The 24,183-nt window shown below is 45.7% G+C and overlaps 2 protein-coding genes across 19 annotated transcripts in view; both read right to left on the bottom strand.

Annotated features, from left to right (window-relative positions):
- Positions 1-804: 804 nt before the first annotated feature.
- fshr (follicle stimulating hormone receptor) lies at positions 805-16,213 on the bottom strand. The gene is made up of 14 exons (XM_069160334.1): positions 13,093-16,213; positions 10,569-10,640; positions 9,529-9,603; positions 8,932-9,006; positions 8,758-8,832; positions 7,717-7,791; positions 7,156-7,233; positions 5,863-5,931; positions 5,689-5,763; positions 4,935-5,120; positions 4,191-4,411; positions 3,616-3,797; positions 3,322-3,513; positions 805-2,819 (listed from the first exon to the last, which is right to left on the bottom strand). Exons 1-14 carry the CDS (start codon positions 13,296-13,298, stop codon positions 2,283-2,285), a joined length of 2,118 nt encoding a protein of 705 aa, XP_069016435.1. The 5' UTR covers positions 13,299-16,213; the 3' UTR covers positions 805-2,282.
- A 1,241-nt stretch (positions 16,214-17,454) lies between these two features.
- The window catches only part of nrxn1a (neurexin 1a), a 58,003-nt gene continuing 51,274 nt past the window's right edge, over positions 17,455-24,183 (bottom strand). For all 18 annotated transcript variants that reach the window (XM_069160350.1, XM_069160348.1, XM_069160355.1 and 15 more), the window contains 2 exons: positions 19,971-20,049; positions 17,455-19,287 (listed from right to left, as the gene is read on the bottom strand). In XM_069160350.1, the coding sequence (XP_069016451.1) occupies positions 18,986-19,287; positions 19,971-20,049 (381 nt within the window). In that variant the 3' untranslated portion in view covers positions 17,455-18,985. The remainder of the gene's footprint in view (positions 19,288-19,970; positions 20,050-24,183) is intronic.

A 24,183-nucleotide genomic window follows, 5' to 3' on the forward strand; every position in this document is an offset into this window, starting at 1 on the left:
CCCATAATATTAACTATTAGTTTGCTGTAATTGTCTTTGCATGTGGATACTAACTATGTCATTGGTCGATGCTCTGTGGCTTGAATATTATGGATGTATACTTATTTTGTGTCATGCATGTGGGAAAACACGCTACATATTACAGCATATATATATATATCTCATTTATACAGATCTTTTTCATGTCGGCATGGGGATGACACATCCACAGCACAGCCCCACTTGTAACACACGTTACCACAGCTTATATATATATATACATATATATATATATATATGTGTGTGTTGAGAGGGATGACTTGAATAATGTTGCTCACCAATGAGCAGACCTAAAAGAGCAGAGATCACAATTATTCCAGTACCAACAGCATCATCTGGTGGTTAAAGGGAATAAATGCCCACACACGTTCAGTGTTGGCATGTAGGAGGCAGTGTATCCATATCAATGAGATGGACTCGGATTCCTTCTTGCAGCTGCAGCCTTGAAACTCTGGGTCGCTGCTGAGTTTGTGTATGTGCGCGAGAGCGTCTGCATCTTATCAAGCTGCTATGGCCGTCCTCCTGTAATAAGCAGAAAGAGCAGCTGTGTCGTTTCTACTCCTACATCCAACCACCCACCTCGGTGGACAGAGCAGAGGGTTAGCAGGGTCGCTTTGTCCTTGAAAGTTTTGGATGCTCTGAAGGACGTAATTACCAGATAAAGACAGCTGAATTATTGCACGTGCGTGTGTGTGTGCGTATGAGAGTTTTTCCTTTTGTCCCAGCATTTCACATTCACCGTACAAAATGCACTTAAACAGGGAGGATATGATAAACTTTATAAAAATGATATGAAAAAAAGATCCCATATATTTTGTACAAGACACACGGAGTGACACTTTCATTTATAAACACAAAAATAATTACATTTCTATGGTAATTAAAGGTTCTTCATTTAAAAAGTAGAGACACTTAAGTTGGCTTGGATTCGGAGGCACGGAAAGCTACAGCAGACTGAGTGTATGAGGAGATTATTAATCAGCAGGTCTCTGCAGTGTTCTTCTTAATAAATATCATTCTAACATTACATTGAGTGTTTAACGAATGTTGATTTTCTTGATGCTCATAAGCTGATATCCCAGACGTCAAACCTTTGTTAATCTGTTTCAAAGTACTCTAGTCTGCTTCATTATCTTGGGACACCAAATGGATAGCGTCTGTTACATAAAATGCCCGGATGAAGTCATCAGTTTCCTGCTCCTACTCTTTCTAGTTTTTCTTCTAAATTGTTATGCTGCAGTAAACTCTACCCGTCTGGCAGTCTGATTGAGTTAGAATCAACACGAAGGTATCTAGAGCGGCTATTTGACCTAGATTTGGTTAAGCTATCTGCAGTTGTTTTATAACTATCTTTTACTTGGATTGCTTCAGCGCATACAGCAGAGTTTATCCAGAGGTCACAAGGTTTAAGAAGAACACCGAACACCGCGTCTGCCCTTTTGTTGCTGCGAGTCAAACATTCAGATAGTCACAGGAAAATATTGTGGTTGAAATATTGTAATGTCCATGTAGAGTCAAAGCAGAACTGAGAACAAGATGGCAGTTAGAGTGTTTTCAAGAATGTTTTCCTTGTTGTGGGTCAGTGGTCAGTTGTCAGGCCTGTAGAGTCAGTAGCTGCTATATTCATCAAAGACATTGGCAGCATACACCGATCAGCCACAGCATTAATTCCACTGACAGGTAAAGCATAAAGTACAGTATAACAGCCCAGCAAGAAATCCTCCCTTCATGAGGATTATAACGTTCAGTTGTTATTGAATCTGATCGAGAGAGGTGTTGATTTGTTTTATTGATCATTTTTGGAGGCTGTAATTTGTGGTGCTTTAGAGCTCTGCTGGGTTATACTGAGAAAAATGTTCTGAATATTTTCTCCATCCCCTTTTTTTTTTTTTTTTTTTTTTTTTTTTTTTTATCAAATGGGTTGACAAAATATTAAGAACAGCATTTTTTTTTGGAGATGCATGAAAACCAACAATATTTGATGTTGCCAAATCATTAATATGATGAGTAAGGGTATTGTTTCAAGGTTTCGAGCACGTTTGTACATCTACATGTGTATTACACGCAACCGAAAAATCAAGTTCACCTCTCAAACTTGAATTGATTCTAACTTCGAGGTGTTCATGCGTCACCAACTACTACGTTTCCTTCAGACCTAAGAATAACTTTCATTGTTTGCCTGAGAAAAATATTTCTTCTGAGGGAGGAAAAAGTCTGTGGATGATATTGATTTTGGATGACAGTCAGTAGTCTTGTTTCCCATCTGAACTCAGTGTATTGGCCAAGGAGTACATCATCACACAGCCGCTCTTTGGAGAGGACCATGCTGACTGCTGACAGGAGGTGATCTCCGTCCGGTAAATCTGTGCCCGAGTCTTAAACAGGCCGAAGCGAGCCGCGAGGAGAAAGAAGTCCTGTCTGAAGGTGCGGGTGAAGAAGGCGTACAGGAAGGGGTTGGAGCAGGAGTTGATGGGGTAGAATATGACGAGCAGCACTTTGGAGTCTGAAACGGTGATGAGAGGCAGCTTGAGGGCGGCGGAGACGGCGAAGAAGGAGATTGGCGCCATGCAGAGGAAGTCGGTGAAGATGAGGACAGCCATGCGTTTAGCCACGCGGGTGTCGGCGTGGGTTGGCGCCGACGAAGGCTTGCGGTAGGTCAGGTAGATGCTGAGGTAGCAGCCACACACACAAAAGAAGGCCAGGATGTTGAGGAGGAGCAGAGACACCACATAGACCTGGGACTTCAGAGCCTCCACGTCCATAGGCAGGCAGATACTCACCTGCGTAAACACACAGATATTCAACTAGAAAGGCACTCGGAGAACGCAGACCTGTGCGAAGGCCAAAAGCCCACTCTTCTGTGATACTGCGGTGCCAAACATTCGAAGGTTTCAAGTTCTCAGTCGTGATCGTTTGCTGCTTTTCCTTCTGTTATTCATTGAATACCTTTGTGTTTTGTGCTGTTGAAGTTACTTAGGGTTGCAGAAAACTGAGACTACATTTTCTCCCTTTTTTCTGGTGTTTTATGGATTAAATAATTGAGAAAATTAATAACAGATTAATCGCAAATGAAATTAACCATCAATTGCATATTTTTTTTTTCTTCCTATTCTTAAGCATATCAACTCAAAGCATATTCTACACAATCCGTTCTTTATTTTGTAGACTGAGGTCATGCACCATTTTGCATCCCAAAAGGAACTAACTAGTAAATGTGGCAGCGTAGACTGCAAAGCACAGAAGGATGAAATGGAGATTGTGCGGGTGAAGTGTGGTACCCACTTTGCTGTAGCTGCTGACCCCAACTATGGGCAGCAATGCGGCCACGAAGGAGAAGATCCAGCCTGCTGTCATGATGATGCAGGCGTGTCTCAGGCGAAGTTTGCGGTCGAGCCGCAGAGCGTGCGTGATGGTGTGCCAGCGCTCCACGGTGATCGCCGTCAACGTGAACAGTGACAGCTCACTGGCAAACACCTGCAATTGCCGCAAAAAAACACGCTGATTAACTCGAAAAGCACGCGCGTTGATTCGTGTTGTTATGAATGTACGCGATGAACTCTATGCGTGCGTACACACCGTGAGGGAGCCCGCAGCATTGCAGCCCAAGCCTGTCTGCCAGTCTATGGCATAGTTGTAGTACCGGCCGCGATTGAGCATGTCCACTGTTGCTATGACTACCAAGTAGATTCCCATGCACAGGTCAGCGAAGGCCAAGTGGCACATGAGGAAACGAGGAACGGTAAGCTGGGAGCGGCTGCCTGACCACACAAAAGTGGGGGAAAAGAGTGTTAATTTACTGAAGTAAAAGTAAATTGACATTAGCGGTAGTGCTGTAGAAATAAGGGAGGAAGAAAGGAAAACGGATAGGAGGGAAAACATGCCATCAGTGAACCACATTTATTACTGAAATGCAGTAAACCCCTAAAAATTCATCTCTGTCCATCAGATTTACATATTTAGAAGGTTTCTCTAAGAAAGGATCCCCATAATGTCTCAAAGTGTCTCAGGTGTAACTCTACACCTTTGCCTTCATTCTGTATGCACAGATCTACGAATATGCAAATAGTCCCCGTCTCATGTCCAAGATGGCAAAAACTTGCCAAATAACACAACTTTAGCTCTAGCTTAGAGATAACCTTCCCATTTCATACCTAAGAATACAAAAAGAACCACTGTGTTCCCCAGCAGGGCAAGGATGGAGATGATCCAGATGAGGACACGCAAGGGGACGGTGGACATGATGTCCTCACAAGGGTTGAAGGCGTCCGGCGCTGGGCTGCAGGTGAAGGAGGTGGAGTTGGAGCAGTGGTCCTTGTAGAAGAAAAGTTCGCTCTTAGCATGAGGGAGTTCACACAGGGAGTTCCACCTCGATCTAACACGTAACAACACACCAGGTGCACATACAGTACAGTAAGTGTGAACAAATTGTCTTTTCATTTCTGCATTCATTTATTTTGATGCACGTTTTTTTTTTCCTATGGGTTTACAACCACTTCAGAGCCCTGCAGTCAATACTATTATTTATCGTGAATTTACCAGTAATGGAGTCATAATGAGATATTAAGAGGCACAAAACAAACACAAAAATAATGATTCGCATCTGAAATCACTTATTTGTTCACTCCCAGGGGAAGAAGAACGTTTTTGTTTTTTTCTCCCTATTTTTTTTGGGAAAAAAACCAAAGAAGCTTTAGCATGTTAATTAACAAGCTTCAGAGATGCTGGAGACATTTCTTACCTTTGGACTGAGCCAAGTCTCCCCCTGTTTCCTCTCTTAATGCTGAGCTAAGCTAACAGATACCTCTCGGCAACAACGTGGACGCGTACTGTTCGTTGCTCGTATCGTTCCTTAAATAATGAGTTCAGATACCTTTTGACGGGCAGTACATGTGTACCTGTTGATGTGCATGTTTTGGAAGGCGCAGCAGTGTGACTGGTATGTCAGGTTGGCTTGGCGCAGGTTGGTAAAGAGCTCCAGAGGAGGAAGCTCTTTCAGGTCGACGGCAGACTCGGCGATCAGCTTCGTGAGCCCACTGGGGATGAAGTGTGGCAGAGATTTTAGGGCTGTATGAGAGATGTCCCTGCAGGAGCAAGCAGAAAAAAAACACGTATTTTAACAGGAAAGGAATTCAATTTCCGAGTCCATGACATTTTTAACAGCTCCCCCTCCCCCCTCTCCTCTCTGTTTGCTGTATGTAATTGGGATTTGTCCTTATTTTGTAAAGGACACACACAGAGAAAAGACAAATGATGCATAAAAGTATATGCCAGCAAAATTCCTGAATAAAATGTGAAACTGTAGAGGAGCCAATGCCTGATTGCCAAGTGATTGCTGGGAGGGAAAACACAGCAACGACAGCCCAAAAGAACAACAAGTACTTTTGTCTGATTTCTCTCCTTCAATACAAATGGGTGTCATTCTGTTTGGAGAAGAAATAAGAAATGACTCTCTCTAGCTGAACGGGATTGGCTTCACCTGCTCTTGCTTTCTTTTTCTTTTTTTTTACTTTAAATCTGTCGTGTACACACACGCACACGCACACACGTCCCCTTGTTTCTTGTTTGCGTTCACACCCCGAGTTTAATTAGTGATGATGAGGAGGGTGAATCATGTGACATGCATGAGTTACTGTTAGATGGCATGCTCACAATGTCACTAACTCACTGCAACCCACGAAGGCATCGGGATGGATGCGAGTAAGCTTTCGGTTGCCTCTCAGGGACCTAAGAAACAGAGAAATCAAATATATAAGCAGACTTCTTTTTTTTTTTTTTTTTTGTGCAAATCTTCTGTTTGTAATTGTGTCTCTGGCTGTGACTCACAATTTGCCCATCTTTGTTCCGTTGAAGGCGTCACTTGCCACCTCCTTGATGATATTTCTGGTGAGCCGTCTGTCATTAGAGAGAGAAGCCAAATTACAGTCTCGTGGCTCCAACACAGAACGTTCCCAACAGTTAACTTATTTGAACTAACAATGCTAATTTCAGGATTTGTACTTCTTTTGTTCCCAGAGACCAAAGCTGCACAAATACACAGGCTTTTTAGTCCATCACGGAATAAAATCGAAATCTGTGTTTTGTCACCTCGCCAAGCCTGTCTTTTTCAATATCAGTATCACACTTAACGCATCAAAAGTAAAAACTACTTGTTCTGCTGAAAAAAGACTCTGATGACTGCCAGATTAATAACTGGTATTATTAAATTCTGAGTAACGAGGTGGAGCTCATTTGAACTGTACTATGTACAGTTAGGTACAGTCAGTCTTGTCGTTCCCAACATAAGGGTTAGGTCCCTGCAAAGGGTCACAAAATAAATCGGAGTGGTCGTGACATGATTGATGGCAGAGCAAAGAAAAAAAAAGCAATGTTTTTCTTTATAAATTCATTTTTATCTTTCTTAATTCTTTCTGATCTTTTATGCTTTTAATAAATAGGAAATATTTTTACAGCTTTGGGCCTCCAATAATTCCATGAATTACACCATCTCAAAAGTTTAAGGAAATCTCTCTGTTATCAACTTCAACTTATTGTAAAGGTTCACAGGCCTAAAGGATGGGAACCACTGGTTTAATCTTGAACACTATGATGTATTTTATAAGCTTCTGCAAATGTGTGTTTTCATAATCGTTACAGTAACTAGCAGTTAATATTGTCAGATATATGTTGTAAAGTAGAAAATACAATATTTCCCTTTGAAATGTAATGGAGTATAAGATATAAAGAGGCATAAAAGGGAAGTACTGAAGTACAACTACCTCAAAATTGAACTACAGCACCTTAGTAACTCTCACCACTGATTGAAGTCCCCATTACTCACACAAGTAAAACAATTAATGTAATTTATAGCATGAAAAATTATAATACATTTCAGTCAGCGCCTGATTGAATACGTGATTTCCTGCAGGATTCTTGACCTGCAGCTCAAAAAGAAAGGGGAATAAATAAAAGGCTGTGTACAGACATAAAGCGTGTTAAAAATGCAGAAAAAGAAGAAGATGCATTGAGTAAAGAGGACAGAGAGCGTTTCAGAGAACATTCACCACGGCGCATGCGATGCCCACTCGGATCTGTGAGGGTGGTGCGTTTCTAAAAAAGAAAAGAAGATGAATCCCTTACATCTCCTTGAACATTTGATTGCAGAGCCCTCTGAAGGCATTGGAGGGGACTTTCTCTATGTGGCTTTCCTCCAGTTCACTAAGCGGCACAAAGATCAAAAACACACGATCAACTACAAATAATGAGAGGTAAATAGTAAAAGCAGATATATGTACACTAAATGTGCAAAATTTGAAGAATATATATGTATGTATATATGTGTATATATATGTATATATGTGTATATATATATATATATAGGAATGCATGCTATGATCCCTGTTAAATCCACTTTCTTTTTGAAGCTGATAAATGTCAGCTGGTAGATGGTTTGAATATAGATTTTTAAAGGCTGCAGTCAAGGCACAGACGGTTTGTGCTCCCGATACTCTGCTCTGCGAGGAGCACTCGGCGTGCAGGTTTTCACTGCAGCATTGTATGTTTGATAATGTGATTTCCTCCGGCCTATTCCATTTCGTGTGCATACAGTAGCCTATTCAGGTGCATGTGGGAATAGTGGCGTGTGGGTGTGTATCTGAGCATTGCATTTGTAGTTCGTCTCTACATTGTACCGAGACCTACAAAAGAAAGTCGTGGGACGTGGACTGGATCTTGGACAGGTCCGGAAAAATGCTCAGCCTGGTGTCGTAGAAGGACCTGTGAAGTGAAGATTTAACCACCAAAGTTTACTACGTTCACACGGCAAACCGAGTCAGAATGATAAAAACACACACACACTTTAGCGCAAGTCGCATCAACCGAGATAAATACTTAACGACTGAAGAAATTCTAAACAATGTAGAAGAGGAGGTCAGGTGGGAGATACATAAATCAGACATTCACCGTCTCTAAAATGTTTCACAACGCTGATTACTGAAAAACAGGCTTTCAGTTAGGAAAGAACAGAAGTCTGCAGCTACAGTAGCAGCTCTGTACAGTTTTATTCTTATCGGCACAAGGGCGTCTTAACTGAAGCTTGGTTGTAAAATGAAATGGTAGAAGCTAACCTATGCTGATTTTCAGCAGGTATAATATCTGCAATTTTCAGTATCTTAGTTTAATGTGTTCGCATAGTAACAGGACAATAGAGCAGCAGCAGTCTGCCCCGTAGAGCCACCTCTGCTTTGTATTAAACCTTGAAGAGTAATAAGTTATAAACTGAAATAATAAAACTAGCTTGAAGAGGAGATTTTCTTTTTCTTGTTCTTGTGCTAAGGTACTTTTAAAAGCGGTATTGTTTAAGGAAAATGTGCTTTTACCCCAGAGACTGCTGTATTTCTGTGTCCCCAGTTTTCACAAATTGGGACAAACATAACAGTACTAGTTAAGATACTGTCAGTGACTTTATATACTTTATCAGCGCACTGCCCTTTAGAAACGGTTGCTGAAATAGTGGGTCGCTTCTTTGGTGGAAAAATGTATTTTGTCATCCTTGGGATGAAGTGTGAGAGTTGCTTTCTCTTCCAGAGGATCCACGCTAATTAAGAAGTGATGTCTGTGGTTGTGTGGGCCATCAGAAGTAGGCCTGTCACCCATGACCTATTTTGGGCTCACAGTCTGTTTGGAAAACACAAGTTAAAGTAGAAAGTGTTCATCTTTGCTGCACCCTCTCTGAGTACTCACAAATGCCGTAGCTTCTCCAGGTTCTTGAACGCATCCTGGTGAATGAAACTCAGGTGTTTGGACTTTGATATTATTCTGAAAGAAACACATTCAGTCATGTGCTCATTATATATATATACATGACCTACAGTTACAGGGGTTCACCGTCGCCATTATCCCGCCAGTTATACTCACATCTCCTTGAGCTCGGTCAGATTGGAGAAGGCAGAAGCTCCAATACTCTCCAAAGCACTATTTTCAGATATCAAGCTGAGGGAAACACAAGATTATGACATATAGACTGAACAAAAATATAAACGTAACCCTTTTTTTCCCGCTCCCATTTTTCACCAGTTGAAGTAAAAGATCTAAGACTTCTTTTATGCACACAAAAGGTTTATTTCTCTCAAATGAAGTTCACAAAGTTTGGTTTGTGAGCACTATGTTTGCAAAGAAAACCCATCCATCAGATGGTTGAGCCACATCAGGATGCTGATTAAACATTGGAAGAAGTCTTATATCTTTTACTTCAATTGATAAAACATGAGAGCGAAAACAAAAGTGTCGTGTTTATATATTTTTTGTTGCGTGTATTTAGAAATCAAAGTGTCAGGCTGCTGTTCACTCTTATTCTCTGACATATTTGGTCTCCACCACCGTGCCGAGCTTACTTCTCGACTATTTGGTTGATTGTTCACTGCGATTTGAGCCTTCTCTGAGTTTGCAGCTCCTCTTTTTCAGCCGCAAAGACTAAAAAAAATGTGCGATATGCTTAAAAATCTGTATACTCACATTCGCGTGAGCTGAGGGAGGCTGGCAAAGGCAAAGTCATCTATACTCTGCAGCATGTCGTTCTCCGTGATGACGCTAAGTTTGGAAGTAGCGGATAGAAGATGAGAAAGTACAGGATTTAAATGTTGGTATAGATATAAATATATATATAGAGAGAGATTTGAAGGTCGCAGCACTCAAGAAACGATAAACAGGAGAACCCAAACCATAAAATGCAACGAAAAGAAGGTTCTGAAGATTTAGTTTCAGGGCTTTTGGTCCCGAGACGAAAGATCAACTCGGGCACACCTGCTTCTTCATGCAAGTATATGTGGGACATGCAGTTCACCATTGTCGTTCCCCCGGGTCAGATATCATTGAATGTACCACAGATGCAATAAATCACCAAAACTGAGGATAGATAATGTGAGTACATTATACAAAAAGCAATACAATAGCTAAATCCATTATTTATGCTTCCTGCGTGCTGATATCTTTTTCAGGATCCTTTTTCTGGTGGGAAATATTTAGCCTGTGATCGCTTAACTTTGGCTTCATTATTCAACGCTTGCTTGGCATCTACGCAGATTTTTTTTGTAAACTGTAAATGGAATTTGAACATTTTATAGACTAAAAAAAAAAGTATCCACAATTAGAAATAAATCAATGATAAAAAAAAATAATAATATGTAGCAGCAGAAAAAGCGTCACGCAAAACTACTGTGAGTTATTATAATGAAGACGATGTTAATTTGCATAAACGCAAACCCCAGTTTATTCAGTCGACTGTTGCTTATTTGCCACGTGAATGCAAATTATAGGCTAAACAATAGGTTTTAATATAAATATGATGTATTGTAGAATCGGATCATTTTTTTGTTTTTGTTTTTTAATACATTGTAAAACAATGTATACAAAACACTGATCGGATCTCCCGTACCGGGAAAAGCGCCGAATTTCTTGGCCTCTGTTTGGATGATCCGTATCTCGGGTGTTTTGACTTCCTCAGTTCATTATGCTCCGCATCGAAAAATAAACAGGCGCGACTGACTCACACTTACAGTGCGCTGAGGTGCTGCAGGCTGGCGAGGGCCCTCCGAGGAATACTTCTGATCTGGGTCCGCTTGATGGTCCTGTCGATGCAGAAAACAGCCGCTCTCAGTAACACGCTCCTCACAGGGATGTCCAGAGTGGAAAAATCATTGGGGGTGGAGGGGGTGGGGGGGGGGGGGGTGATTTTCAACTCTGTTTGTACATTTGAATTGTGAAGGCAGCCATGACCAGTTACTCACTCGTGTTGGGGATTTTCTTTTCACGCAAAAAAAAAAAACACAACTTTTTTTTTGTGTGTGTTTTTTTGTGTGTGTGTATACATTTGTCTACACAACATCCCGAGGATTTTGCAATCTGGTTGCGGTAGATCACATCTGAAATGGCCCATCCATTGCTGCATACTTGTAAATATCCCCAGTGTTCCCGAGCCTTGACCTCCGAGCAGAATAGAGGAGATGAGAACACACACATCGCTGCGTGGGAGTTCGCAGCATGTCTCCCGGGAATTTGCCACAAAGTAAGTCCTCGTCTTGTTTCGCGTGTCGACTGAACTTGTTTGCGCGTTTCTGCCGGTGAGGTCGTACTTAGCTTAAGCTGTTGTTGTTTAAGTTGGTTCAAAAGCTTCAGGTGGTCCCTCTCCCTTTACACCGCCCGTCCCCCCTTTCTTCCGGAGGCCTTGAGATTCCTTAAAAGTATTTAAACGTCCAAAACAGCCGGTCAGTGGTTACTCGGAGCGGCAATCGCCATGAACTCCGTGCCGCGGTGTCGAGGACACCTCGACCACTTGCACCGCTTCCGGTCCACCTTTTTGGAGGTTGAAAGCAACACCTTGAAACTTGTGCAAGAGTTGTGTGATTTCTTCTTTCAGAGAGCTGCACGAGAAGATCGATACCGCTCGTATATCTAAATATGAAACCACCGCCCGCTGCCGGCGGACCTTTCTTTGAATAACACAGCTGCTTTAGCACGTCCAAAGATCAGCCAATCCTGGTGTACCAGCACCTCCGAAGTCATCAATTAACACATTTGAGTTTTGTTTGTCAGTTGTTCCGAGTTACCCTGCTGCCGGCGGCAGCTGCATATTTACTGCTCAAACACAAGACTGACATCGGTCTTCTCATCTTGTTCTTGGCGAGAAGGCAAATGAGCAAGTGAATCTCCTAAGACGGTTCACTTTTCAACTTTCAAAGCGAGATGAGTTCAGCCTCGGTTCAACCAGAATATGAGGGGAGGCTAATATGAGCCAACGAGGTCTGTTTCTGTGTGTTCCCGAATTCCCCGACACGACAACCCATTCCTGCCCGTGCGCCTGCTTCCGCTGACTTTTGCCGATCGTAAAGGCAACTTTTTGTTGTTGTTGTTGTTTTTTTTGTAGACGGTGGCGTTCTGCGATGCGAAGTCCTCCCACCGGTTTCTCCGCATTAGCATTCTGCTAAATTGGTTAGCAGTGACACGCAAAGCACCGGCGCGCTAACGAACGCGGTGAAGAAGACGACCGCCGGCGGGCGAGTGTTGACGCGAAACAACCCACGACGTGAACTGAACTCGTTGCTTGTTTACAAGGAAACTCCACGGGGCGTCTTTCAACCGGTGGCTGCTGGGTGACCGGCAGCGTTAAGTAGCTGCTCGCCGCACGGCGAGACGCCGACAGACACGCGTCCGCATACATTACGCCGAGTTAATGAATGTTTAATAGAGCCGGCGTTGGCAAATTCTGTGCAAAATTCAGCCAAGAGCAGCCGAGTGAGGGATTAAACAGGAAAGTCCAAATCATTATGCACGCTCACGAGATGGGAATTTGAATTGTAAACATTGTGCGCTCTCTTTCTAAATCTGAATCGGTCCGACACGGTGAATAGGGAGGTGCTTTTTTTTTTTTTTTGGACAAGTATTCTCTGTCGCGACGTTTCATGCGGTTGAGTAGAGCGGCCGCGGCCAGTTTTACACGTCAAAGTTAAGGTAGTCATCGTAAGGAGTTGTGCACGGACCGCAAAAAGCAGCCTTGTATGTGCTCTGTGGCTCGAAAGCATGTTTTCTAAAGCATGAAATAATTAGTATTGAATGTTGGAAATCCGGTATTCAGGGTTTTTGGAGGAGGCTCACGTTAAAGACGAGAGCCGGGCTGCAAAAAAAACAACAAAAAAAACAAAAAAAAAATGTCCAGGGTAAAAAAACAAACAAAAAAAAACAAACAACAACAATAATCTTATGACAATTAATACAAGAAAAGAAAAGAAATAAAAAAGCAGATTGAAGGCACAAAACAAATAGTCGAAGAAGAACAGATCACGTTGACGCCTTGCGTACAGATTCCAAACGGGATGGGAAGGGATTAATAGATAATCACCGTTATCATAACCGTCAATGAAATCATTTTAGTATTATACGTAGTCAAATGTATAACAACGTTAGTATTCCAGCAATTTGTCGAGAGAAAGTTGGAGTTGGGGCAGTCGCGTAAAATGTGAACAGCTGCTACGACACCACAGATAATTCATTTTTGTGTTCATGCGTGTGCTTGTGTGTACTCACAGGTCCTCGGTGTTGCCGGGGATGTTGGAGGGAATCGCTGCGACCCCGAAACTCAGTTGGTAGCACTTCGGTTTGGCCGAGCTGCTCTCAAGTCCGGGTAAGATGTACACGTCGCAGCCGGTCCCCGAGGCCGCCGCCGCCGCCGCCGCCTTTATCATCATCACAATCGCCAGCATCACCGTTGTTATCACCATCATCATCATCATCTCCTCGGCCTGTCCGGGTCCCGCGCCGTTGTGCTTTTAGCTTTTCGAATCCCCTCGTTTCCCCCCCTTTCTGCCTCCCACGCGGGCTTCGCGTGAACGCAGGCCTTCCAGCAGAGCCCGCAGCGCCGCGGTTTGATCCTGAAAGTGTCCTGCCGGTCGGGCCGCGCGTCCGCTCGGGGTTCGCCGCCGGGTCGGGGGGAGAGAAGAAATGAGGTGTGTTGGTGTTTTCTGCCACGCGGTGGTGAATGTTGGGGGCGTGTGAATAGCTTCGTGGGGATGAGGATGTAGGAGGTCTTGGCTGTGTGTGTGTGTGTGTGTGTGTGTGTAGTGTGTGTGTGTGTGTGGTGTGTAAAACTTCTTGTTGGGATTTTGTGATGAAGCAATTTTTCTCCTCGTTTTCCAAATGACTTTAGATCCACTTACTTGTTACACTGTGATCTTTAACATGTCTCCTCCAAATCCAACCACACAAGGAAGCAGTCAGACTTCAGCCACTAAAAATGATTTTCGCAGTAGAAAATCGCTGATGTCATTTCCTTTTTCAGTGTCATTATTTCTTATTCAAAACGGATTTGAAAGTCATTCACTGTAAGTGATTTTTTTTTTTTTTTCCTTGAACAAGACTCACCTTTATTTTGCCACAAACATATTATTTCTAAGGAGGGAAAAAAAACAAACTGAATTGCTAAGTAGAATTGCTTAACCTCACTAGTGGGCAAAAGCCAGTAGCAAAGCATAGATATTCTATTCTATTTTATACTATATATTTTATTGTGTACTCATTTATTCACCCACATTTTTAACCTTATGCTACTCTTCATTTTTGTTTTGCATGACCAAGAAAGTCTTCATTACCGCTTTAGTAAGCGGTAGTAAATATTACAGACAGTAGGGAGTATGATCCTGTTTCTAGGAGATTGTCTCCTGTTTTGCTTCAAGTCATACCAACAAACTAGAAGTACAAATGTAAAAATAACCATGGCGACCAGGTGCGAATCTGTTTTGTCTCCTGTATCATATTTGTGTTGACGGATAAGCACAGTTTGATAACAATGGACATAATATTCCTTTCTAATCCGTTCCTGACACATCAGCAGGACGTGCAGCCAGCTTGCAAGGACACTCTGCACACAGAAAGACACCCACGCACCCACACACACACGCGCACACACACACACACACACACACACACACACACACACACACACACACACACACACACACACACACACACACACTCTCTCACGCTTTTGTAGCAAACAATCTTTTTATGGCATTTTCTCCTTTTATAGATTTAGCTTCTCCTCTCCATGTATGTTGTCGTCTCTTCTATTGATACATAGTTGTGTGTGTGTGTGTGTGTGTGTGTGTGTGTGTGTGTGTGTGTGTGTGTGTATTGTACTGTGGGAACTTCGTAGAAGAACAGAACTCTTTGTGATTTATCCCAAAGCAGGAAAAAAATGCAGCCTTGAGCTCCTGACACGACCACATCCAAATATCTCTCTCTCACACACACACACACACACACACACACACACACACACACACACACGCACGCACACGCACGGATACACTCTCCCACACGGATACACTCTCCCACAGTTACTTGTTTATGCACAAAGCAAAAAAAGAAACGGAGAGAGAGAAAGATGGGACAAACTAAATCTAGCGAATGCAGCTGTGCATAAGAGATGAACTGAGGAAGCGCAGGATGATGCGTCTTTTTTTTGTTGTCGCTGATTGTTCTACACCTGTGCAAGGGAGGATGGGAAATATTGACACGTTCTTGACCTTTCTCAGAAAAGCCAGCGATTGCACAGATTTAAAGAGTGAAATATTTTGACTGTAAAACGCAGGTGGAATAATGGACGCGGTCCGCGCAGGCGCTCGAGCTTCGGAGCTCTGCTATCCCGTCCTCCGATCCAGTGGGACGATGAGCCTCCGTCAATTTCATCAGATTCACTTTGATTGTTAACCGTGACGAGTCAAAATAAATAAATAAATAAATAAATAAATAAAAAGCTGGCCTGATGATGCACAAGAGTTCCACCGCAACGTCAGCGGCTGTTCGGCGAACTAAATAACGATGCATTTGTTATATCTGCGCTGTTCTTCTACTTCATATATATATTTTTTTCCCCCCCGCTATAGTTACTAACGGGTAACCGTCACTAACGATGTCGAAATTCTTTTTACAAATGAAAATTCTAAACGGTATATTACAAGCACGCCCGACTGACAGAAAAATCACTTGGCGGCTATTTTGTTCACTCGTCGTACAATCCCATTTTTTTTTTTTTCCCCATTGAGAACTTCCCGAGAGAATTTCGTTGTTACGGCTTCTCAAATTCGCGCTCGTCCGCAATCCCGACCGGACGCGTCCCGCGGCAGCTTCGTCGTCCGACGCGCCGTGAACATCGACGGAGAAAGCTTCGGAGAAAGGGGAGACGGCGAGAGAACGAGGTAGCGTGAGGCCGGGGAGGTGTTTATTGAAACAGCGGGTCCTCGGAGCTGCTCTCGCCCGAGGACGCGAGGAGGCTCCGGAGGAGCTTTCATCCGGCAAACAGCAACTCCGCAGAGACTTATGCCGTTAACTGCTCTGAGTCACACTTCAAAAGCCCTGCGCAGTGTGTGTGCTGCATGGGGGGGGGGGGGGTGGATGGGGGGGGTGTTTATGTCCCAGTTAGGCGGAGCGGGCCCGGCTCGAAAAGGTGCGAGTTTCCCTTATTTTAATGAGAGGGAAAAGAAGTAATGTGGAGGAATCTGCATTTTTGTAAGAGCAGATAGTTGTTGAAATATCTCGGCGCGTTGGGAAATGCGCCGGGTCCCTTTTCGAATGAAGAATTAAACGAGGAGAGCGGCACCGCTGTCACACCGCGAGCGGCGTCGATCTCGAATGCGTATCTCCCCCCCCCCCCCCCCCCCTCCCCCCGAATGTCGAAACGAGTCCTTTCGAGATCGGCTCGCCAACCCGACGCAAGCGGCTACTCGGTTTTAATCGGACGGGCGATCTCCAGGGGAGCGAAAATCAACAAGACAAACAGCACACCGGGCTCACTTGGGTAATATTTTATTTACTCATTAATCTTCAAAACTATTTTTCATAATAAATTTCCACTTTATGTTCATCAATGAACCGTAACAATAAAAATAAAAGTAAATACTGTAGAAAAATTGTACATATAGAAAATAAACATGGTTAATGAACACCTAGATGTACTGTAGAATCCCATTGGTGGAGAGGCCTCCTTTAGTTTCAGATGGCAACACAACAGAGAGCGAGAGAAGGAAAAGAAAGCGATCAACGTGGAGGAGCCGGGGGGGGGGGGGGGGGGGGGGGGGACAGGGAAACACACTGAACGAAGGGGGGGGTGGGGGGGGGGGGGGACGAGAGAAGGGAAGGGAGAGCAGGTCGAAAAGGCCGGTTAGGGACGGAGAGAATAAGGGCGGATGTGAAGTTTACTTTCGACGTTACGCTTTGAAATCTCACACGCGGTCCGTTTCACGTCCCTCCTCGCCCCCTGGTCCGTTTCGCATGCGTCCGGGCTGGTTAGTCACGTTGTTTGGAAGAACTGGAGGGATGGGGGGGGGGGGGGGGGCTCGTTCGCGGCGCGGCGCCGCTCGTGCGGCTACGGTTCTCGAGCTGCGGGAGGCCCCGGACGCGGCAGGCGTCCGCGAACGGACGGCTACGCCGTCGCCCGCGGGGGAACCAACCCGCCCGTCCCGTCCCGTCTGTGCTGCGTCGGTTTGTGTCGCCAGGGTTGATAAATCGGTCAACCGACAGCACGGGTACGTGAGGACGCGAAGAGAAAGAGGGGAACGAAAAAAGGGGCGAGCCGGTGAAATCGAAGCAACTCAAGTCGTCACGTAGCCGATGGCATCAAAAAAAAAAACGGGACTTTTCTATCTATTGGCAACACGTGGAAACATTTACTTTGTTCTGTTGTTGATTCTTTTCCTCTGCTGGTTTTTGCTATAAAAGGTGGTTGGTTAGAGCAGGTATAGTGGGCGTGGCCTATAAGACATCAGGCTAGAAAACGGGACGCAGCCCGTGGTTCGGCGCACACATCCAGACGTTGCACTGGAGTTACATTGCAACCCGCAGCACCCCCTCCCCCTCCTCCTCCCCCCTCCTCCTCCTCCTCCTCCCCCCCCCCCCCCACCCCGTACAGATAAAACCTACCATCTCTGGACTTAGCGGGACACGCCATCACTCCACAGCACAGCTCAGACACTCAGGCATGCAGCGCACTCGAGATGGTCACACTTTTTCAAATGAAGATTTGAAACTGAGAGTCGATTCGGAGATTGAAATCGCTGTTGAATCCCACAGACCGAAAACCAATTTTTGAAGCGCGTCTTTAGGAATACTTCAAGCCGAGGTGGTAAGTTTATGATGGTGGTGCATCACGGTGTAACCTCTGGAGTTTCAACGCGGTATAAATCACACGGAGTAAGATAATTCACGTGCAATAAGACCCCCCCCTCCCTCCCTTCCCCAGAGTCTATACTGCCCAAATGTTCGTCATATTCATCGTTATCATTGCCATAACAATTACCATAATGATCTTTGTCATTTTCACCATTGTCTTCTTGTATAGTCTTCAGTGTCAGTTATGAAGCTACGGTGGGTCTTTAGCATTGCAGGAAAGGGTATGTCTGCATGTGTAGACTGTTTATTATTTGAGTGTGTGTGCGTGTGTGTGTGTGTGTGTGTGTGTGTGTGTTTGTGTGTTTGTGTGCGACACCGCAGTCATGCAATGACTGGCGTCTTGTAGGTAGCATCTGAAGTCTCAAGTATCCTGTCCAGGATAATATTTCTCAGTTTTCCACTGATTCCACCTTCGTGATTTTACAGGGCGCCGTAAAACATCAGCTATGCAGCGTAACAACCACAGCCCATCCATTTTGTTGTTTCGGGCACCGGCCCCCGCCTCTGCCTTAGTCACTCGTAACTCACTGTCTCTGTCGCTGCACCCTGAATTCCTGTCCTGTTGTTTGGGATTAGACTCGGACTGTCGGTGCGCTTGATTCGCCAGCGTCCTCGGTGCTTCATCAAGTCCCGTCTGTGAACAGGGAGGACGGCCAAGGAGCCCGGAAGAGACACTCTGTGCTTCGTCTCGGTGCTTCGTGTTCCTCTTTGTTCTGGTGCTCCCGCCCCTCGCTCGACACACTCAGTCCGCCGTGCGCGTCGCTTAAAAGTCTCCCCCGGCCTCTCTGAGTCCCGACCGGAGAGGTCCCACCGTGGCAGGGGAGTGACTGGTCTTCTGGTCCGGCTGGCCTCAAAAATGGTTCTTTTAACTGGGAGTTGAACTGGTGCTTTCTAACTCATTTGGAATGGTGTTTATGTTCATAAAACAAGCCTCTCTCAGAGGCTCCGCTCATTGGTAAATACTGTACAGCAAGGGCCCGTGCCCTCAGGCCAGTCTGTGTGTGTGTGTGTGTGTTTGTGTAAGTGTGTATGTTTGTGCTTACGTGTGTGTGTGTGTGTGTGTGTGCGTGCGTGCGTGTGGAATTGTTTGTGTATACGCTTGTGCTTGCCAGCATGTGTGCGGGTGTGATTATTGGAGAGTAAACATTAACATCATGTCTATGTCAGTGTGTATGTGTGTATTTTTTTCGAGAATATATCTATTTATGTACATATACCGTTATATATAAAGGTGTATGCGTTTATGTCTTCCGCCTCAGACATAGTACTCCTTGTCTTTGTTCTTCTTGTTCTTGGAGATCTTGGCGATGCCCAGCGGCTTGTCCTTGGCGCTGCCGTTGGGCTGCGTGGCCGAGTTGCTGATGTAGTTGCGGCTCTCGTCCACGTGGTAGGAGCCCTCGTCGCGGTTGCGATACTTGTACATGGCGTAGAGGAGGATGAGGATGCAGAGGGCGGCGGCCGCCACGATGCCCACCACCATGCCCGTGGTGCTGCTGCTCTCCCGCACCACCTCGGACGGACCCGGGAACACCTTCACCTCTGGCAGCGGCGGGCGGGCTGTGCGAAGGGCGGAGGGAAGTTATGTGACATTGCTGCGTACCGCATTGCATTATTAATTTGGATTACACGTGAAGAGATGGTGGGCGGAGAGCTGGAGCAAGAAGACACAATGCATCAGCGTGATGAATTATTTGACGTGCGGTTTGCATAATGCTACATGCTGGCAAGGGAAAGCTGCAGCTTAGAGCCAAAGCTGTTTGCATATCATCGCGTAATGTGTAAACAGATTACATTGCGCAGTTTTGAGATGAGGACCGGAGAACAGGTGCACGTTATATCAAGTTTTATTACACACTTCTGACACTTTATGACACAAACAGGCAGCGGGGGTTGCAGGGCGGTGAGATTTGATAACCGTACAAAACGCCTGTCGGTACGAGAATTAACATCTGAATTATTTGGGCCGCAGAGAGATCAGGGGAAGGAAGGCTAAAAAGATTTAAAAAAAAAACCAAACAAACAAAAAAAAACAAGGGGCGAGGGGAGGCAATAAGAAAACACAAGACGGGGAGAATGGTGGGAGCTGGATGGGGAGTGTTGGCTAACGCCTGGAGGCAGAAACCTAAGTGGAAATGAAGAATTCATCGCGGCGAGTGACAAAGCGGTAGAGAAAAAAAAAAACTGAGCGGCAGGAGGACATGAGGGGAACGAAACCGTTCGTACTCGTGGATGAATCTCACCTGAACTGGGGTCACACGGGTCGATGTCTTCATCGTCGCTCGGACACTCAGCCGACGCCACCAGCAGGTCGTCTGCCGACTGCGGAGAAAAGAGAGGATCCAGAAAAATTGGGAACATCAACGGACATATGCATGACATAAAACTACCCAACATCCCCCCCCGGGGGGGGGGGGTGGGGGTGCGGGGGGGACACAGCCCGTGCTCCGCACCGCTTCTGTTTATTTTCTACATGTGCGAGCACACAGCACCTTTCCATCACCCACCCGTTTTCCAGTTTGCCACAAACGCTTTTGCCTCGTTACGGCCCCCGGCAGTGGCAAGCGGCCAAAACGTGTGTGCCAAGGAGAGAGGAAGGAAGAAAGAAAGAAGGAGGGAGGAGAGAAACACCGAATCCTGTTTAAAACCGCAAGGGGACGTAAGAGTTATCGTCTCCTACTCTCTTCACCCTCCCCCTCTTTTTTTTTGGTTGTTGTTTTTTTTGTTTCCTTCTTCTTCTCCTCCTCCTCCTCAGGCCTTTCTATCTCCCCGCTCACTTTGCGTTCTCTCTCCGTCTGATTTTGGCGAGTGGTCATGTGTGTTGGAGAATGCGCAGCGTGAGGCCGAAGACGGGACTAAAAAGCAGTTTCCACTCAACATTCCGGCGAAGTGCTCGCCGGTTAATTTAAATCTCCTTTGTTCGACACCTCTCCGTAAGCACCGCGTCGATATCCCACTTGCAGTCGACCTCTAACCCACATCATCCAACTTAATACCTCAACGAGCGCTCTTTTCTCCCTGCCTCGATCCCTCTCGGTGGAAAAGGCGCCCCTTTTTTTTTTAATTTTTTTTTTTTTTTTCCCCCTCTCCATCCCTGCTCCTCTTGTTGCCATGGCAACCCTTAAGTTCGGGCTGTTAAAAATGATGGGGGGAATAGAAACTAAATAAATAATAAATAAAAAAACAGGGAGCGTGCACCCTCAGTGGGGACCTGTGCATTGATTTCCAGCCAGAGCGCGAGGAGAAGGGAGAGAAGAGGGAGAGAAGAGGGAGAGAAGAGGGAGGGAGTGAAAGGTAGACGGACGGATAAAAGGGATTTTTTTTTTTTTTTTCCCCCGCGGGAGGCGATTGGGCAGGAAGAGAGAGAAAAGACGGCAGGATAGGAGGAGGAGGACTTCAAAGTGCTGCGGTCTTTACCGAACACCGTGCTAATGGTCTCCGCATATTCATGAACTACTGTTAAACATCGCCCGCCTTGACGCTTCAGCATGAGAGATACGGACGTGTGTGTGTGTGTGTGTGTGTGTGTGTGTGTGTGTGTGTGTGTGTGTGTGTGTGTGTGTGTGTGTGTGTGTGTGTGTGTGTGTGTGCTTTAACCACACTGGGCGCTCAATGCCAGCACTAAATTAAAATTGGATTGTGATGCATTGCAGTAGATGTTTGTAGCTCGCAGAATAAAGGAGAGGGGAGAGAGCAGCAGAGCCATGAAAGAGGAGCGCTCTAGAGGCGTATTGCGACCCAACTGGAGGAACCAAATCAAAGCATTAAGTGATCGATGATGACTTAGCTGAAAATTACATGCAGTGTCTCAAACGGAAATCCATTAAACATTGCGCTCTCTATTTCCTCGCCTCTTTGTCTTTTGTAGGAACAAAGACTGCATAAGTAGTGCAGAAGCCACCCTGTTGGTTTATTCATCAGAAAGAGCGTGAGCTGGCCTTGCCGTGGTGGTGGTGGTGGTGGTGGTGGTGGTCCTGACAAGTCTGCTGTGGTTTAGTTTGGCCTGAAACATACATTAGATTATTGATGCTTGACTCCGTCTCTTTCCTCCGCTGCCTTTCCAATCAGTTCTGCCCACTGGGCCGTCAAATAGCTGCTCGGGTGAGCTTGGCCTCTGGAGTCCAGCCAGTCAATAAACCTCTGTTGCCTCTGCCAGGATCCAAATAGCACATGAACCAATCAGCCGGTAGGAAACACATCACCGCTGACAACTGTCACCGATCAATGTCCAGCCACCGTGCTTGATTATTGATCCACAGGCACCTGTCTGGAATCCTGATTTCAGCTAAAACAACAGGAAATGAGTAAATCTAACAAGGTCCCTCCTGTGATCTGTGACATCACCTCGTCAGCTGACCACCCCATTCAAATCGGAGGGTGTCAATTGGAGTATCGATCCACCTATCGCACGGGAGACGAGGAACACGAGGCAAACCAGGGACATGCCAAACACTATTTAAATCACGTCAATGACCCCACAGGAGTTAATAGAAAGACGAAATGTATGCTCAACGAACCTCCGCCCCTCCAGCTCACCCTCCCTCGTGTCCCTCCTCCCTCTTCGTCCCCATCTTCTCATGGTCTATTAACGGAGCATGCTGACATAACAATGGACAGATGGACATCGACAAGAAGGGAAAAAAATAGATACGGACGGAAAGAGACAGGAAGCGAGAGAGAATGAAGAGACGAATATCCGCATGCTTAAAGAGCAAAATCTCTACCTGAGCAGCCGAACAGTGCCAACGACCGTCCATGCCTCCCTGACTGCCTAGTTCACACATAGCAGCTGCACTCTGTCCTCACACGCTCTCGCAAGAAGATTCAACAGCTTGTCTGCTACTTTCACAACTGGAAATCACACACACACACGTGCACACACACACACACACACACTCTATAATAGCCAAACACGCTCCATTGGTCTATTCCTATTCAAACACATCTACACCGGCTAACACACACACACGCACGCACACACACACACACACACACACACCAAATCAGGCTGAAGTTGGCAGGCTGATGAAGAGATCCTGACGAGAGAGGAGAGGAGCTAGCTCCACTACTGCAGATGGTGAGATAGACTCATACACCGCCTGCATTAACAGCCTATCACTGGAGCTCAACCACAGACAGGGAGGGAGGGAGGGAAGGATGGAGAGAGGAGAGGAGAGGAGGGGGGGGGGAAGTGACGAGTAAATATGGATAGATATGGAGGGAGAGAGAGCAAAGGAGAGTGAGAGAAAGTGAACAGTGGGGGGAGGAAGGGGGGGGGGGTGAAACAGTATCTCCAGGAGATGGATAGCGAGAGGAAAAAAAAAAAAGAAAAAGATGTGGACGATTGTGGAGAGAGGGAAGACGGTAGCAAGGAAAAAAAAAAAAAACAGGCGAGGAGTGAGGTAGGGAGCGAAAAGGAGATATATGTTCAGAGAGCTTGTGGAAGTGTCTCGGTCAGCTGATTTCTGATAGCCAATCGGCCGCTGCTCTGAGCCTCCGGGTTCTTCCATCAGCTTTCCCATCAAACACGGGTACGCACACGCACACACACACACACACACACACACACACACACACACACACACACACACACACACACACACACACAAACAAACAAACACGTATCCAAAGACAGACAGCGAACATCAAAACCAAACTCAAACTCTGTGACTCAGAGCCGCCTCTAGCATAAACACTCGCACACAGTCGCACAATCTCTCCCTCGCTGGTGCTCAGCTGTCATACATTATTAATCCCTTCCACTTTTCTACACGCACAAAAAAAAAATAATAATAAAAAAAAAAAAAGGTACAAAATCAACACACCGCGTACTTCAGGAGGAAGCACGCAACACATTCCTACTGCACAAAGCGCCGACGGCAGGCGCCGACCCGCGAGGCAACTTGGGCGGATCCACTTCAACACACGCCCAAAGTTGAGGGCGTGTGCGTGAAATCGATAAATTGCCTGGACGCGCGCAAGCGCCTCTGTCGGACATCCTCTCGCTGCCCCTCCTCTGATGCAATGTGCTGCAATTGAAGCCCATTGTTCTCGATCCACCTGAGTGTGTGTGTGTGTGTGTGTGTGTGTGTGTGTGTGTGTGTGTGTGTGTGTGTGCGCGCGTGTGCGTTTTTATATGTTCGGTTCCACATTTTTTTTTTTTTTTTTTTGTGTGTGTGCGCGCTGCTTAAGGCGAGGTTGGTTGCCAGGCAACACAAGTCAGCCTCAACGGAGAAGCTGTAAGGTTCTTTATAGAGAACAAAAAAAAAAAAAGAGTTTGGGGGCCAACGGGAGCGATTCGACTCGCACTGACGAGCAAACGCGCACACTGCAGCACGCCGAGCGTACAGCGGGTCTGACCCAGTTCTCGTACAGCGACTCCGGCGCTCGGCTCCGCAGCCCGGGTTTTTTTTTTTTTTTTTTTTAGCCTCGACGCCAGCGCGTCGCAGCGGCGGG

This window comes from Embiotoca jacksoni, unplaced genomic scaffold, assembly GCF_022577435.1.
Source record: "Embiotoca jacksoni isolate LCO1_2020_lvr unplaced genomic scaffold, fEmbJac1.0.p SCAF_26, whole genome shotgun sequence".
Classification (NCBI taxonomy): domain Eukaryota; kingdom Metazoa; phylum Chordata; class Actinopteri; family Embiotocidae; genus Embiotoca; species Embiotoca jacksoni.

Excerpts from the sequence above, each read along its gene's own strand:
- fshr (XM_069160334.1), bottom strand. The coding sequence starts at position 13,298 with ATGATGATGATGATGGTGATAACAACGGTGATGCTGGCGATTGTGATG. Across the intron at positions 10,641-13,092 it reads CCCGGCAACACCGAGGACCT|GACCATCAAGCGGACCCAGA; the intron begins GTGAGTACACAC and ends CTGCATCGACAG. Across the intron at positions 3,798-4,190 it reads GGTTCTTTTTGTATTCTTAG|GCAGCCGCTCCCAGCTTACC; the intron begins GTATGAAATGGG and ends TTGTGTGGTCAG.